General features: G+C 45.1%; 1 protein-coding gene across 3 annotated transcripts in view; it reads right to left on the reverse strand.

Annotated features, from left to right (window-relative positions):
* Window positions 1-741: 741 nt before the first annotated feature.
* The window catches only part of ETV5 (ETS variant transcription factor 5), a 59,027-nt gene continuing 46,544 nt past the window's right edge, over window positions 742-13,224 (reverse strand). For all 3 annotated transcript variants that reach the window (XM_006733402.3, XM_031028248.2, XM_081831092.1), the window contains 4 exons: window positions 11,585-11,653; window positions 11,256-11,425; window positions 6,824-6,925; window positions 742-3,309 (listed from right to left, as the gene is read on the reverse strand). In XM_006733402.3, the coding sequence (XP_006733465.1) occupies window positions 3,088-3,309; window positions 6,824-6,925; window positions 11,256-11,425; window positions 11,585-11,653 (563 nt within the window). In that variant the 3' untranslated portion in view covers window positions 742-3,087. The remainder of the gene's footprint in view (window positions 3,310-6,823; window positions 6,926-11,255; window positions 11,426-11,584; window positions 11,654-13,224) is intronic.

A 13,224-nucleotide genomic window follows, 5' to 3' on the forward strand; every position in this document is an offset into this window, starting at 1 on the left:
ACAGCCCGGCACCCTGTATTTCCTTCCACCACACCTGCCCCACGCAATCAACCGATACATGCCCACCAGGAGGAGATGCACTGGGAAAAAAAAAATTCCTTCTGCTGCACGTCTAGGAAAAAAACAGGCCAAGACTTTCTGAAGTCTTTGTTGTCCTTCCCAAAGGAACAGCCTGATATTGGTAAAAATTTTACTTGTTATGATTAAAGCTTGTTGGGGGAAAATTAGTAACGAAGAATTTCTTAGGTGCTTACTGTTTTTGCAAGTATGTATCCAAGGGGATGAGCTAGAATCACTCTGGAACTCACAATCCTAGCCTAATTAGTAATCTTACACACAGTCCAGGGTCCAAACAGGAGCTAGGCTTTAAAAAATGGTTACTAATTTTGAGCAGGTAGGTGGGCTCAAGGAGATGGGGTGGTCTCAGCTCACCATTGGCTGAGGAAGAGGACCTCTCTACCTCCTAGTGCTTCGGATTCAGTTTTTATCTAGAGTTTAAGAGGTAAGGCCAAAGAGCACTATGCACTTCTATTTCCAGGTAACAGTTCCTTTAATTAGTCTCTACTCCAGTCCACTGGTAAGGCTAAATAGCTGAGAGGGACAGAGGGAGAATGGGGTGGGGGGGAGAGGAAGAGAGAGAGAGAGAGAGAGAGGGAATTAGAGAGAGGAAGCCAGGTGGCTTCTGCTTGCTTTCAAATTAGACCACAGAGGGCAAGAAAGAGGCAGGTTTCAGGCACTTGGTAAACTGAAAGCAAACTTCTTTATTGTACACAGTACAGAATATAACGCAGCTTGGCAGGATGCATACGGCCCTGCGCAGGGGAAAGTACTTCAAATCAACTGGCAGGTTAAAGCCTTTCTGCACTGTAGACTTTCCACACTCTGGAAAAGAAGCGAAAACAAAAGAAAACAAATAAAAAACCAAAACCATCCGGGAGGTGCATGAGTCCAATGGGAATGCAACGGTGATGCGCCATCCTGTGTCCCGTGACAGTACAGGCCCCATAGTTACGGGGGGGCGGTGGGGGGAGCTCAGGCTACAGAGGGTTATTTCATACTTGCTAAGACAGCATAAATTCATCAAAAAAAGAAAACCCAAACCAGGATAAGAAAGAAAACAAAACAAAACAGAAACAAAAAAACCAAAATCCTATACAGCATTTACAACAAATAAATCTCTAGCCAGCTGGGGGTAAAATATGCATCTATATATAGACTATGTGTAGGTTAGAGAGCTATAAATATGGTTGGGAAAGAGTCCTTTGATTAGAGTACAATGCTAATTAAGGCCCAAGCTAGAGGTTCAATACCTTGGCGGGCTAATTAGCTTCCAGTAGAGAAAAACCTCGTGTGTTCGTTGCTATAAAACGCACCCCTTCTCCCTACGAACCTCTTCGCAGACGTGCGGCTGCTGGTCAGAAGGGGGGCTGGCGGAGACGGGCGCACGCCCCAGTCAGAGGCAAACAACTCAAAGCGTGTCTCTTCCCCTCACCGAGTCAGCACTGTGTGGCGCAGCGGCAGACCAGCGGTCATTCTCAGCGTGCTAAGTGCCGCGGGGGGCGCGGGATCCTACGGCGGAGCAGGCAGCAAGACTCTACCACTTCCTAGGAACTTCTCCTCTACTCTGAGGCCGACTTGCACATCGCTTTAGCTGGGGGGTGGAAAACTTTTCCAATATCATACAGCAACCGGAGTAAACCTTTTTCTTTTTCTTTTTCTTTTTTTTTAAGGTGGTGGGAAACTAAAATGCTAGCACTGTTTTTTTACCTGTCAGTGTCACACGTACATCTCAAACCCTATTGAATCATATGCAGGGTTTAAAGTCCAAGGATTAAAGAAAAAAAAAAAGAAAAGAAAAGAAAACAAACTGATGAAATGGAAGTTGTCATCGGTCATGCCCGGGGAGACATCCCCAGGGTTCCCACCAGGTGGCCAGGTGTCAAATGGACATGACGCGTATTATGTACATATGCTTTCCAGAGAGGGCGTGTTAGAGGACACGGGGAACTATACACATAGAATCTAAGTGGTGTGTCCGGGCTGCCCTGCACACCTCAAAAATGTACAACTCAGGTGCAAATGTTCCGTCAGGCTGTCTGGTGCAGAAAGCACAAAGCAGGCAATAGAGTGGGCTTGTGCGCGGCTAAGGGGGCGCCCCCAGCAAAGCCCCTTTCAAGCTGCAGCGTCTTCATCAGTCGGCACTGCCCTGCTAAGGACGCAGTGCACAGTTACCAAAAGGTTTGTTTTTTTTTTTTTGCTTTAAATACCAAAACTACAAAAATCAGTTTATAAACTGTTTTTCCAAAACAACCACCAAAACAAAATGATCCCCCGAATCAAAGCAAAACAAAATACTGTCAAAAGTGTAAATCACCCTTCTAAAATGAAAGCCATCGACACACAGCCGTGTGACTGGAAAGAGAAAGGGGGCTGTTCTACTTGGTGACCACATGGCTAGAAGGTTCCCAAGAGTAGCAACGGTTTATTATTTGAGAACCATGGAGTGGGTAACAGCTGTTCTGACTTTCCCCCCTTCTTTCTAGACCGAGGGGGAAAACATTTCAGCTTGAGCTAGAAGAACTCTCCGAATTTTAAGATCTACTTTTAACCCTTCGCGGGTTGAGCCTCCCCAGCTTCTTAGCCGACCGTTCTATAGGTTTGTCATTTCTTTTTCAATAAATTGTGCAAATCAGAGCCCTTCTTTGTAAAGGCAATTAGTAGTCCATGATCAATGCAGATTGTCACACACTCTTGTCCTGGTTTGTGGGCACTAACCTGAACAAGGTATTGCTTTGCATATATTGTCCATGGGAAGGAGGCTCCATTGCAATCTCTTCCCAGAAACCTTGTCAGGATCAGAGCTGAGGCACCAGCCTTTTGATGGCTTTTCCGCCCCTGCCCTTTTCCCACTCCCCAGCCAAGGTATCTGTCTTTAAGGGTGCCAATCCAGAGACAGCTTGGGTTCTCCCGATAATACTCAAAGGGCAAGCTTTAGGAACAGCCAAAAACACAAACAAAACCACTGCCCTCATTTGCCTGAATGGGAACTGCTAGCTCTAGGGTTCGGCCGCTCAGCCACTCAGAAACTTAGTAAGCAAAGCCCTCGGCGTAGGGGAGGCTGCTGCAGCGATCCATGTCCAGGAGGTAAGCCGGGTTGTCTTCAAAGTGGGTCAGCGGCAGGGTATCCTCCTCGCTGAGGTGACACTCGGACTCTGCTTTCAGGAACGGACGCTGGTTGTCGGGGAAGGCCATGGAGAAAAGGGCATCCGGGTCACAGACAAATTTATAGACGTATCGCTCCCCAGCCACCTGAGAGAGAGAAAACACACCTTCTCAGGCCCAGCTGGAACAGGGCACGGGGGGAAGGGGAAACCCAGGGAAGGATGATGAGGTATTTTTACGTCATCAGGTTCTCAAGGAGCCAGGGACCAAAGGAGGCTCATTAGTAGCTGATTGTCCAAATCATTCAGATTTATTTTGATAAATCTCGGGGACCTGTTATCTGCCAAGTGTTTTGTTGACACCACCGCTCAGCAGTTGAAGACATCTGAATTTCAAATTCACAGTAGATAGGCTCGCCATTTATTTATTTATTTATTTATTTAAGTCCTTTTAGAGGAAAATTCTCACTGTGTCGTACTCACAGCTTAGAAAGAAAGGTTATGTCGAGGCTGGTGCTTGGTGTTACAAGGAGGATTGAAAAGTGAAAGGCAGAAGTCAGACCCTGTTTTCAGTTACCACCGAAGTTCACAGTCTTCACAGTACTGCTTTGTTATTTGGAAGGGCTAGGAATTTGATCAGAAGAGCCTATGTAGAAATTTAAATGTGTTCCAAAGCCAAATAAAATTGCTTTTTGGCTTAGCTGCAGTTTTAAATTATGCATTCCATGGTTCTGCTACACCGAAGAACTGCTAACTACCTTTTTATGAATTTTATGCATTATAATATTATTAGAACCAAAGGTTTTGATTCGAAGGTCTCATGATGTAGTTGATGAGCCATCCAGGTCAACGGGATCAGCTATTCTCTGCTGGTCATTTAGCATCAGTGCAAGAGGACCCAACCACTGAAAATCAAACCTGATAATGCGCTTTGCTTGGGTAATGCAAAGGGGCAAGGGAAGGCAGCTGAAATTACTGATAAAATATTTTTACGCTCAAAAATTCGAAAGGTTGAAGTTAACCCTGCTCTTTGGTCATTCTGTTGTGATTCTAAAATCTCTTTTAATTGCAGAAATATGGCTTTGCTTCCAAATCTTGGGTTTAAAAAAATCCATTGCTACAGTGGCAGCTTGTAGAGGTAACAGCAGAATTCTCCTAATAGGTCCGAAAGCTTATTTTATGGTGACATGTCTGTCTAGTCACCAGAACATGGCTGTTTGCGCCAACGTTCTTTGGAATTCAAACACTAGGAATCAGGGGCTGTGGGAGTGAAACGGGACAAGCAACATCTTCGCCAAAGCAAGTCAAGGGTAGCAGATGTACGCGATCCATCAACCCTATTTAGTTTTTTAAGCTACAGACTTACCCTAAATCTCTTGATGCCCCACCCCAAAAGCCAGTACATATACACAGCAGAGGGAGGCAAAAGGGCATAGTGGAAATAATATGAGATCAGGGGCCAGGAGTGGATGGCTTCCCCTCCTCGTTCAGTCACTAATGAGTCTTAACCTCTGTGCACTTCAATCCTCCCTTTCAAAAGCTGAGGGTTTGGGACCACAGCTTTTCTACCTCTCTCCTCACACGGGCATGCTATCATTCACCTTTAATCAGTTCTCTTTCACTCACGGGTCATGTCATAAATATAACAACAATCCTTTACATTGGGTAGCACAGTATTATCTCTGGAACATTTTCACATATATTACCCTGTGAAATTACAGCAGGGTTTTTTTGTTTGTTTTTTTTTAATCTCCACTTTTATTAGGAAGAGAGGCTTTGGGAGGTTAATATAAAGCACCCAACTAATAAATGAGAGCATTAGGATCTGAACCCATCCAAGCCTCATTCTTGTGCCTTCCTGTACTCTTTGCCTGCCTCATTCTCAGAAATGAAGTTCTCTTCTACTTCCTGAAACAACTGACGACCTAGTCACAGGGACAACTCAGTCGGTAGTTCAAGTGATTATGTCTTGTCACATTCCCTCAGGTTGGATCTGGAGTTGGGAACAGCGAAGGAATGATAGCACTTCTTCCTGAATTTTAGGATTCCACCTAATAGTATTAACATTAAAAGGGGAGTGAGAGTGTGTGTGTGTGTGTGTGTGTGTGTGAGAAGTTTGGGGGAAATGGAAAGTGATGGCTAGTGGGTTTGGGGTTTCTTTCTGGGGTGATAAGATCTTCTAAAATTGATTGTGGTGATGGTTGCACAACTCTGTGAATATATTTAAAAAACCGCTGAATTGTACACCTTACACAAAGGGGAAATCGAGCAACCACCCTTCCTAGGTTATCTATCAACTCTGTGCCAAGCACTGAAGTCAAACCCCCAGCTCTGCCCCCCAGGAGCTTACATTACAGTACAGAGAGAAGGGCTGTGAGAGAAAGGTGTGCAGGTGCGACCGGAAGCAGGAAAGGACACCCAGTCCCAGGACTTCAGATTCTTGGGAGTGATGCAGGGATGATCGGCTGGCCGGTAATGAAGGCATTCGGAATGTTCTGGTTCTTAAATAGGATGATAGCTTAATAGGTGGGGTTTTTTTTCATTTTCAAATATGCTTGATGACCTCCATGCACATGGTGTATATTCTTTGGTAAACAAATCCTACATTAATTAAGAGAAGATGGCCGTGCCAGCGAGAGCAGTCAAGTGTGGGTGAGGAAACAGGAATTGGGTGATGGTGCCCAGACTGGGAATAGCCTTACAGTCTGTATGAAGCACTAGAAAGTCTGTAAGACTTTATCTTTAACTTCACCTTTCTTCTTTATCCAGAGGACCATGGCAAGCTGTTTAATATTTTTTAAGATGGTGAGAGGAATATGGGGTCACATTACCACCTGCCTATGAGAAAGATCAGCCTGGCTTCGGCACAGACAAGTTCTCAGCGGCAATGGCCATATGCTTCTGCCAAGTGCATCTTATTGGCCACCCACCACACAGACTGCCTAAATGTGTAAATGCTAGAATCTGGGCAACAGCACGGCATAAAATATGGTGGCTTAAGAAAGATGAACCAACCAGTGATTAACCATCCCCAACTTCTGCCTATCCACGGGATTTTCAGATTTTGTGCCAGTTTCCTCAAAATACGCCTTATCCTTTATTTTGCAAAGAGTGAGCTGGTACTAGGTGATTCTGCTGCCATTTTACAAACCTTGGGTTTTTTTTTAACTTGCGTTCCAGTTTTTTCTGTAAATTCTGAAAGAGAAATAGGATTTCCTTACTCCTCTAACGCTACTGAGAGTCTTTAACCAAGATATTTAGAGGTCTGGGTGTTTTGACAGCTAAAGACTTCAACTCAGCTCTTATGGCAGTGGAGGCCTTCAAGTTGATTCCTTCATGTACTCCTTTATGGATGCAATTGTTGGCCTATGTTTCTGGACATTTTTGTAATTAGAGGCAGTTTAAGTAAAACCAGGGAGCCTAATTTTCCTATAGTGTGTTCCACGTGCAACCTCTGGTGTTCGTTTTCCCAAGAGCATTAAAGTATCCTTTATATCTCATTTGACTCTTAAGTTTGTTCTCCCAAGATTTTTTCCTACCACAGAATCACTTACAAGGCTAACATTTTCTCCTAGCCATTATAAACAGTCACATTATAGAAGCCCTTGACATTTTCTTTGAAAGTGGTCAGAGAGGTCTAGGTGCTTCTTATAATGGCTCACCTTCTGCATGATGCCCTTTTCGTAGTAATAGCGTAGAGAACGGCTGAGCTTGTCATAGTTCATGGCTGGCCGGTTCTTTTGGATGCCCCAACGCCGAGCAACCTAAAGAGACAGGAAAGTAGAGAGCAATGCAAACTAATTCCCTGGGCCTAGTGGTATTCTCCCAATCCCAGGAGCGCCAGTTCTGTGATTTGACTGCTTTGGTCAATGGTCCACTTCCCTGACCTGGAAGCAAAAATACTTAATTCCCTCAAGACCCAACATTCAACAAAGGTGATGATTCAGTCACAACCGCTAAGAGAGGTGAGATCCAGAGGTGGAAGAATCCTAGCACTTTAAGATTGCAGAGGGCTTGGCTAATGTCCCAGAGGAAGCAGGCTCTCTACTGTTTCTCCACATATGAATTATTGACCAATACCCATAGACCATTAACATGTTGCCATTAAGTGCTATGGTTTCTGTAGCAGTCAATAAGGAATAATTAGAATGGTCATTCCTGAAACATTAGGAACACACTAGTGAGTTGCTAATGGGCCAGCAGAGCAAAAGTTCAATTCTAATAAGATTGGCGAGGGGCTGGGAGCTGTTTACTTACTGCAGCTCATGGAGTAAGGGGGAGCCAGATCATTCCAGCCCACTGCCATCCAATCCCCTGCTCCCAGCAGACTTGCAGAATGGACATTAAAACATGCAGCACCATTATCCACTTAATGAAAAATTAACAGGGCTTCCCAAACAGTTCTGAAGTGCATTATATCCAACCCAGTCCACCTGAGGTGCAGTGATGGGGAGATGTAATTGGAGCTTTGGGCAAAGAAGCCTTATAGCAAGAAAACTTCCTAGTGGACTTTACCCAATTGTCGGGACAGCCAAGCAATTTCTGTTCTCAAGTATCTCAACATCCAAATCCTACTTGTAAGGATGACCGTCCGTGTAGGAGGAGAGTAACTCTAGAAATGGGAGTCTCCTCAGAGGTCTTTAAATGTATGGAAACCAGGGGCCATGTTTTGAATATCTGAGGTCACTTTTGGAAACTTAAAAAAAACACACACAAAATAACTATATTCCTTTGAGCTTTAAAAAAACAGATGTTACACATGGAATGGGAAGTAGGGAGACTGCAAATGGGAAAAGCGGATCATAAAAAAGCATTTCACTTAAAATACTTCCTTAAAGCATCTGGGCAGAATGAAAGCAACATCTTCTGAAATCAGGATTCTAAAATGACCTTTAAAAATACCAGAAATGATCTGATAAGCAAGGAAGAATGCGTCTGTCCTGATTACATTAGAATAATTCAATAGCCATGATTCCTCTCTGCCTTGCAACAGACCGTGTGAAAGCGAAGTTTCCATTTGTTTGCCCTGGGCCCCGTATGGCACGCATGATGTCCCTGGCTCTCCTTTCTCCATACTGCACCCATTCAAGTGTCTCTTCGAAATAGCCAAAAAGGCACAATTCACCAAAAATCCATCCCTTGGTTAGAGAAGATAAACATTTTAAACCAACAGAAACAGCGGTGCAAGGGAGACCTGCTCAACCAATACATGTCCTTCCAGCCTGTTCCAAAGAAAGGACACTACGAAGCTGTCCTTGAACTGCTGTGAGCCCGCAAGTGATGCAGGGCACCTGAAAGGAAGCCCGGCCTCATCGCCTTACTGGATTCAGTGGTGGAAATCAACTCTGGAATATTCTTCAACTTCAGCCTTGACCTCTCTTTGCCGTCACTTGCATAGGCAATGGCTTACTGGAGCGAGGTTCTGTACATGCACCGACTTCCGAGCAGCTCTGGTAGCCATAGTTACTGACTCATCCTCTTGGGCCGGGGCCCTGTGATTCAGTAGCCTTCCCCAGGGCTGCTCCTCCTACAGTAATGCATGATGCGGCACAACCGTAAGCTGCTGGAAATGAGGGCTGCCCTACTTCTGGGGGGAGGGGAGCAGGCAAGAGCTTGTTAGCAGCTCTTTCTTTCATTTTCCCATTCATTACTTTGATCACACGCATCTTGAGGACAGAGGCCGAGAAAGAGTTAAAAAAAAAAAAAACCTCACATTTTTTTCCCCTCCCTTTTCAAGAGAGAGCAAGCCACAGCACGGGGAGCAGCTCTTTCTCGCAGCCCATCCTTTTAAACCTCCCCATGGCATCAGTTATCTGCCACATGTTCAACAAACAACCCTACCCCCCAAAATATTCATTAATGCAGATTCACAGTTAAAATGGCTCCAGATTAAAGCCGAGTCAGTCATAATTGAGAGGGTGCTAAGCTGGATGACTATCAAAAGACATTTGATTAGGGGGCCTGCCAAAACGCAGTTCTAAAACCACAATTTCCATGCACAGTGTAATGGATATTATGGATAATTACCCAGAGTGCACTACTCAGCCACACAGCTGCCTACAATTACGTCCCAAACAGCTTCCTCCTCCGCTTCACCCTTCAAGCTCCCCCCATGACAACGTCTTCCAGCTTTCTCGAGGAGTTGGTCTCTTCCTGACTTTAACAAAGAGTGGGGACGGCAAAGTTATACAACCAGTAGGGAAAGAGCTCAACCAACGCTGCACGCGGCATGTCCTGCGGCCCAAGTGTGCACTCGGCACAGAAGCGGTTCTGGAACGTCAGAGAACCGAACACTCCGAGCTCGCGGAGCGCTGGGGGATTTCAAGGTGGGGTGGAAAGAAGTACTTCCTGCAGAAACGAAGCGGTCCCGTCAGCCGAGGGAGGTGCAAGGCCACCAGAGGCCTCTCCTGTGACTTGGCTACTTGGCATTCATGAGCGTTTTGGATTAATATTAGTTTCTCTATGAAGTACGAAAGCAGGCGCCCTTTGCCATCTGTTCATCATTGTCTTTCCTGCTGGTAGGAGAGCAGAAGATTCAATAACAGCTTTACAGAGGGTCATAACCAGGTTTACCTGCAACAACACAGGCTCTGCTTAGGCCCGAGGCAGTGGCAATAAAGTAATAAAAGCTCCTGTTTGTGAAATGAGATAAATCAATAAGGACTGGCCCCATGACAGACGTGCTTGCAGCAAGCCTCAGTGGGTCCGGGCAACACGCTTTCTTCAAGCCTCCTACCAACCAGGCCAAGAAGGTGGGGTGGATGGCTCTCGAGCATGGGGCCATTTCCACATGACTTGCCCCAGGAGAAGACTCCGAAAAACACAGGCGTACCAAACTCTGGCTTTGAAGGGAGACTCAGTCTTAACGGAAACGGCTGATGATAGGAGATGTTGACACACTTTCATTGTTATGAAGGATACAAGACAGGGAACACGACAGATCCTTCTTTTATAACTGCCTTTAGTGAAGCCTTCCTTGCCCTCCTATCAGCCAGGATTCTTTAGACTTTCCAATCCACATAGTCTCCTTTTCTCATTTTAACTTTCAGACCATTTTCTTCTTCCAAATCAAGTGCCAAGTGGCTACTTCCTGCTGTTAACCCCCCGGGGCCAACTGATACCCTTGGTGGGCTGAAGTGAGCCCCGGAGTTAACTGAACATCTCAAACTGCCCTTCTTGCTCAAATGCCTTCCAAGGGGACTGTTCCCATTTCATTTACACCCAACCCAAAGATACCTTTTGCTCTGCTGGTTTAGCATATAATACCTAGGTATAAGCTACCAAAAGAAGCCTACATCAGATTTTCAGGGCATTTTTTTTTCCCATTTATAATCTCTCTTGAGTCTAAATCAAATAGAAATTTGAAATCAACCCCTTTGGAATATGCCAAACTGAGAACATGATTTAATTTACTTTGCTATGTGATATTCAGGAAAGGGGTTCTGTAGATTCTCCCCATTGAAGAAATGGTCCTGGTGCTGTCTGTAGGCCTTTCTGTCTATAGTTCTGGTGGTGTTTCTTTTTCTATTAAAATAATGAAGGTTTGGGCTACCTCTCAACTATTGTGATGCCACATAATACACTTAAGAAAAATCTAGGCTCATAAGATTGACCCATTTCTGATCATTTTCTCTCTCTAGGGTAGAGCCATTTGAAATGTGGGGTAGTTCCGTCTGATATTACCAAAATGTCATACAATATGTTCATGTAGCCTCAAATATAGCCTGTGACATACGAGGACCCACACCAAAACAAGCTGGTATCACTGAAACAACACTTGAAAAAGACTTTCCAAGATGGAAAACAGATGCTGTGTGGATGCCTGTCTTCATGGCCTCACTCTTCTGATTTTGCAGACATGTTACTAATACTTTTTGTGTTTTCTACAGTGGAGAACTCTGCCTGTTCCCAAATTGTAAATTGTCCTATTACTAGGAAGAGAACTACCAAGCCCATTGGCCAGGTCAGAATTTGAATGAGAAGGAAGAGCAAACTTAACACAGTAAAAAGCCTCAGTGGAGAACTAAACAAGAGCAGACATCATCATCATCATCAACCAATCAAATATCCTCCAAGCCCAGCACCAGTGCTTACCTCCTCAGGCTCTATCAGCTTAAACTCCATGCCACGGCCTGTCCAGGCAATGAAGTGGGCATTGGCTGGGTCATCAAGCAGGGTGACCAGGAACTGCCACAGCTGAAGAGAACCTCGCCTCTGGTAAGGAGGCCCCTCCCGATACATGGTGGGTTCTTGTTTGACTTTGCCTATTTGGGACGAGGATATACATGCAATACTTTAGTCTTAGGTTTCTTGGACAATCTGGGCATGACGGAGTTGTTAATGCCAACTTGGCGTTCACAAGACTGAGGCGTTCTGATACCTCTGACATTCCGGCTTAGCAACAAACTGGAGGGGCTACTCACCTTCCAGTCTCTCAGGAACAACACAAGTGTCATCAAAGTACAACCGGGGATCTTTTTCATATGAAAAACCTGAAGGAAAATTTAAAAATAAAGACCATGTTGCTTAACAAATTCTATCTGTATTCTACTAAAACTCCGGCTTTAAGGACTAAAATGGAATTCTACTATTTCAGGTCCTAAGCCCTACTAATTGCCATATGTATGCCAGACTGAATTTGGGGGGCTTCAAAAGGACTTAGGTGTTCGTGTTCTGATGTCTCAGTCAGAGAAGCGTCGATTCCTGCCATTCAAGCTAAGACTGCAGGGAAGTGCTGAGTCACCAGTAAGTTCCTTCACATCTTGTTATGAGGTCTGTATAGGTCAGTGTTGCTGTGACTAAGCTTTTATATCTGAGAAGACATCTCATCTATTTCAGTTGGCCTAGCCGGGAGGATTTGGTTGATCTGTACATAGTCTTGCCATTTTCCTTTTAGCAAATATTAATTTCAACCTTTCTCAGGACTTGTCGAGGCTGCCCGTGTACCTCATTCAATTATGAAAGAGCTTGGAGGGTAGACAATGCTGCCAAAATGAGTAAAGACTTGGGCCTGTGGAGGATTGTGACCAGCGACAAGTTTAAAAGCAAGCTGGAAGTATTATCACCAGACATAATGGAAGAAATCTGAAGAGACTTTCCAGCAATAAAAACGTATTCATTATAGAGACAACAAAACAGAGGTCAAAAAAGGGGAACTGATGGGCTCAACACATGTAAGTGGAAATGAAAGGAAAAGAGGGCAAAAAGTGAAAGGGGTCAAGGAGAAGGAAGGATGAAGGGGGCGCCTGGGTGGCTCAGTTGTTAAGCGTCTGCCTTCGGCTCAGGTCATGATCCCAGCGTCCTGGGATCGAGTCCCGCATCGGGCTCCCTGCTCCGCTGGAAGCCTGCTTCTCCCTCTCCCACTCCCCCTGCTTGTGTTCCCTCTCTCACTGTCTCTCTCTGACAAATAAATAAATAAAATCTTAAAAAAAAAAAAAAAGGAGAAGGAAGGATGGCCGGCACTCTCAATCCACACACCCTTAATGTGCACTCCGCGCTGACCACCCAGTCATGTCACCAGGGACCCTGACAAGATCAGCGGTTCAAATCAAAGTCAGTTAATAGGCTTGATGGGGACCCTATCCCTCCCTGTGGTCGAGCCTGCTCCTCTTCCAGCACACTCCTCAGCAGAGAGCCCCGGCAGCTCCCATGTGCTCAGCCCAGTGCCCTGCTCCATCCACCTGGCTGGGTACTACAGGGGTGTGTGTGCGTGTGTCTGGGGTGCAGCGGGGACAGGCCGCGAGGCTGCGCTGCAGTGAAGGACTAGCCTGAGATTCTGAGAGGGATTTGCTAGCACTTGAAAAGTCCACGGGTAAAGACGCCAAGAAATAAACGGCTGTTCTTTCTTCACAATTGGCCAAGATCAAGTTCTTCTTGGCAGGACCAGTGCCATGCTTAAAAGGCCTGGGACTGGGAAAGCACTGCCCAACTTGGAAGAAACTGAGATTATCTTGAGGTTTGTATTATTCATCTTTGTTTTCTCAGCCCCAAGAACTATTTCTCTGTTTGCTTCACGGTATCAAAGGAAGTATATTTTATTGACATTTATTTATTATTTAATCCA

The sequence above is a fragment of the Leptonychotes weddellii genome, chromosome 1 (genome assembly GCF_054177405.1).
Source record: "Leptonychotes weddellii isolate Sample4059 chromosome 1, ASM5417740v2, whole genome shotgun sequence".
Lineage (NCBI taxonomy): Eukaryota > Metazoa > Chordata > Mammalia > Carnivora > Phocidae > Leptonychotes > Leptonychotes weddellii.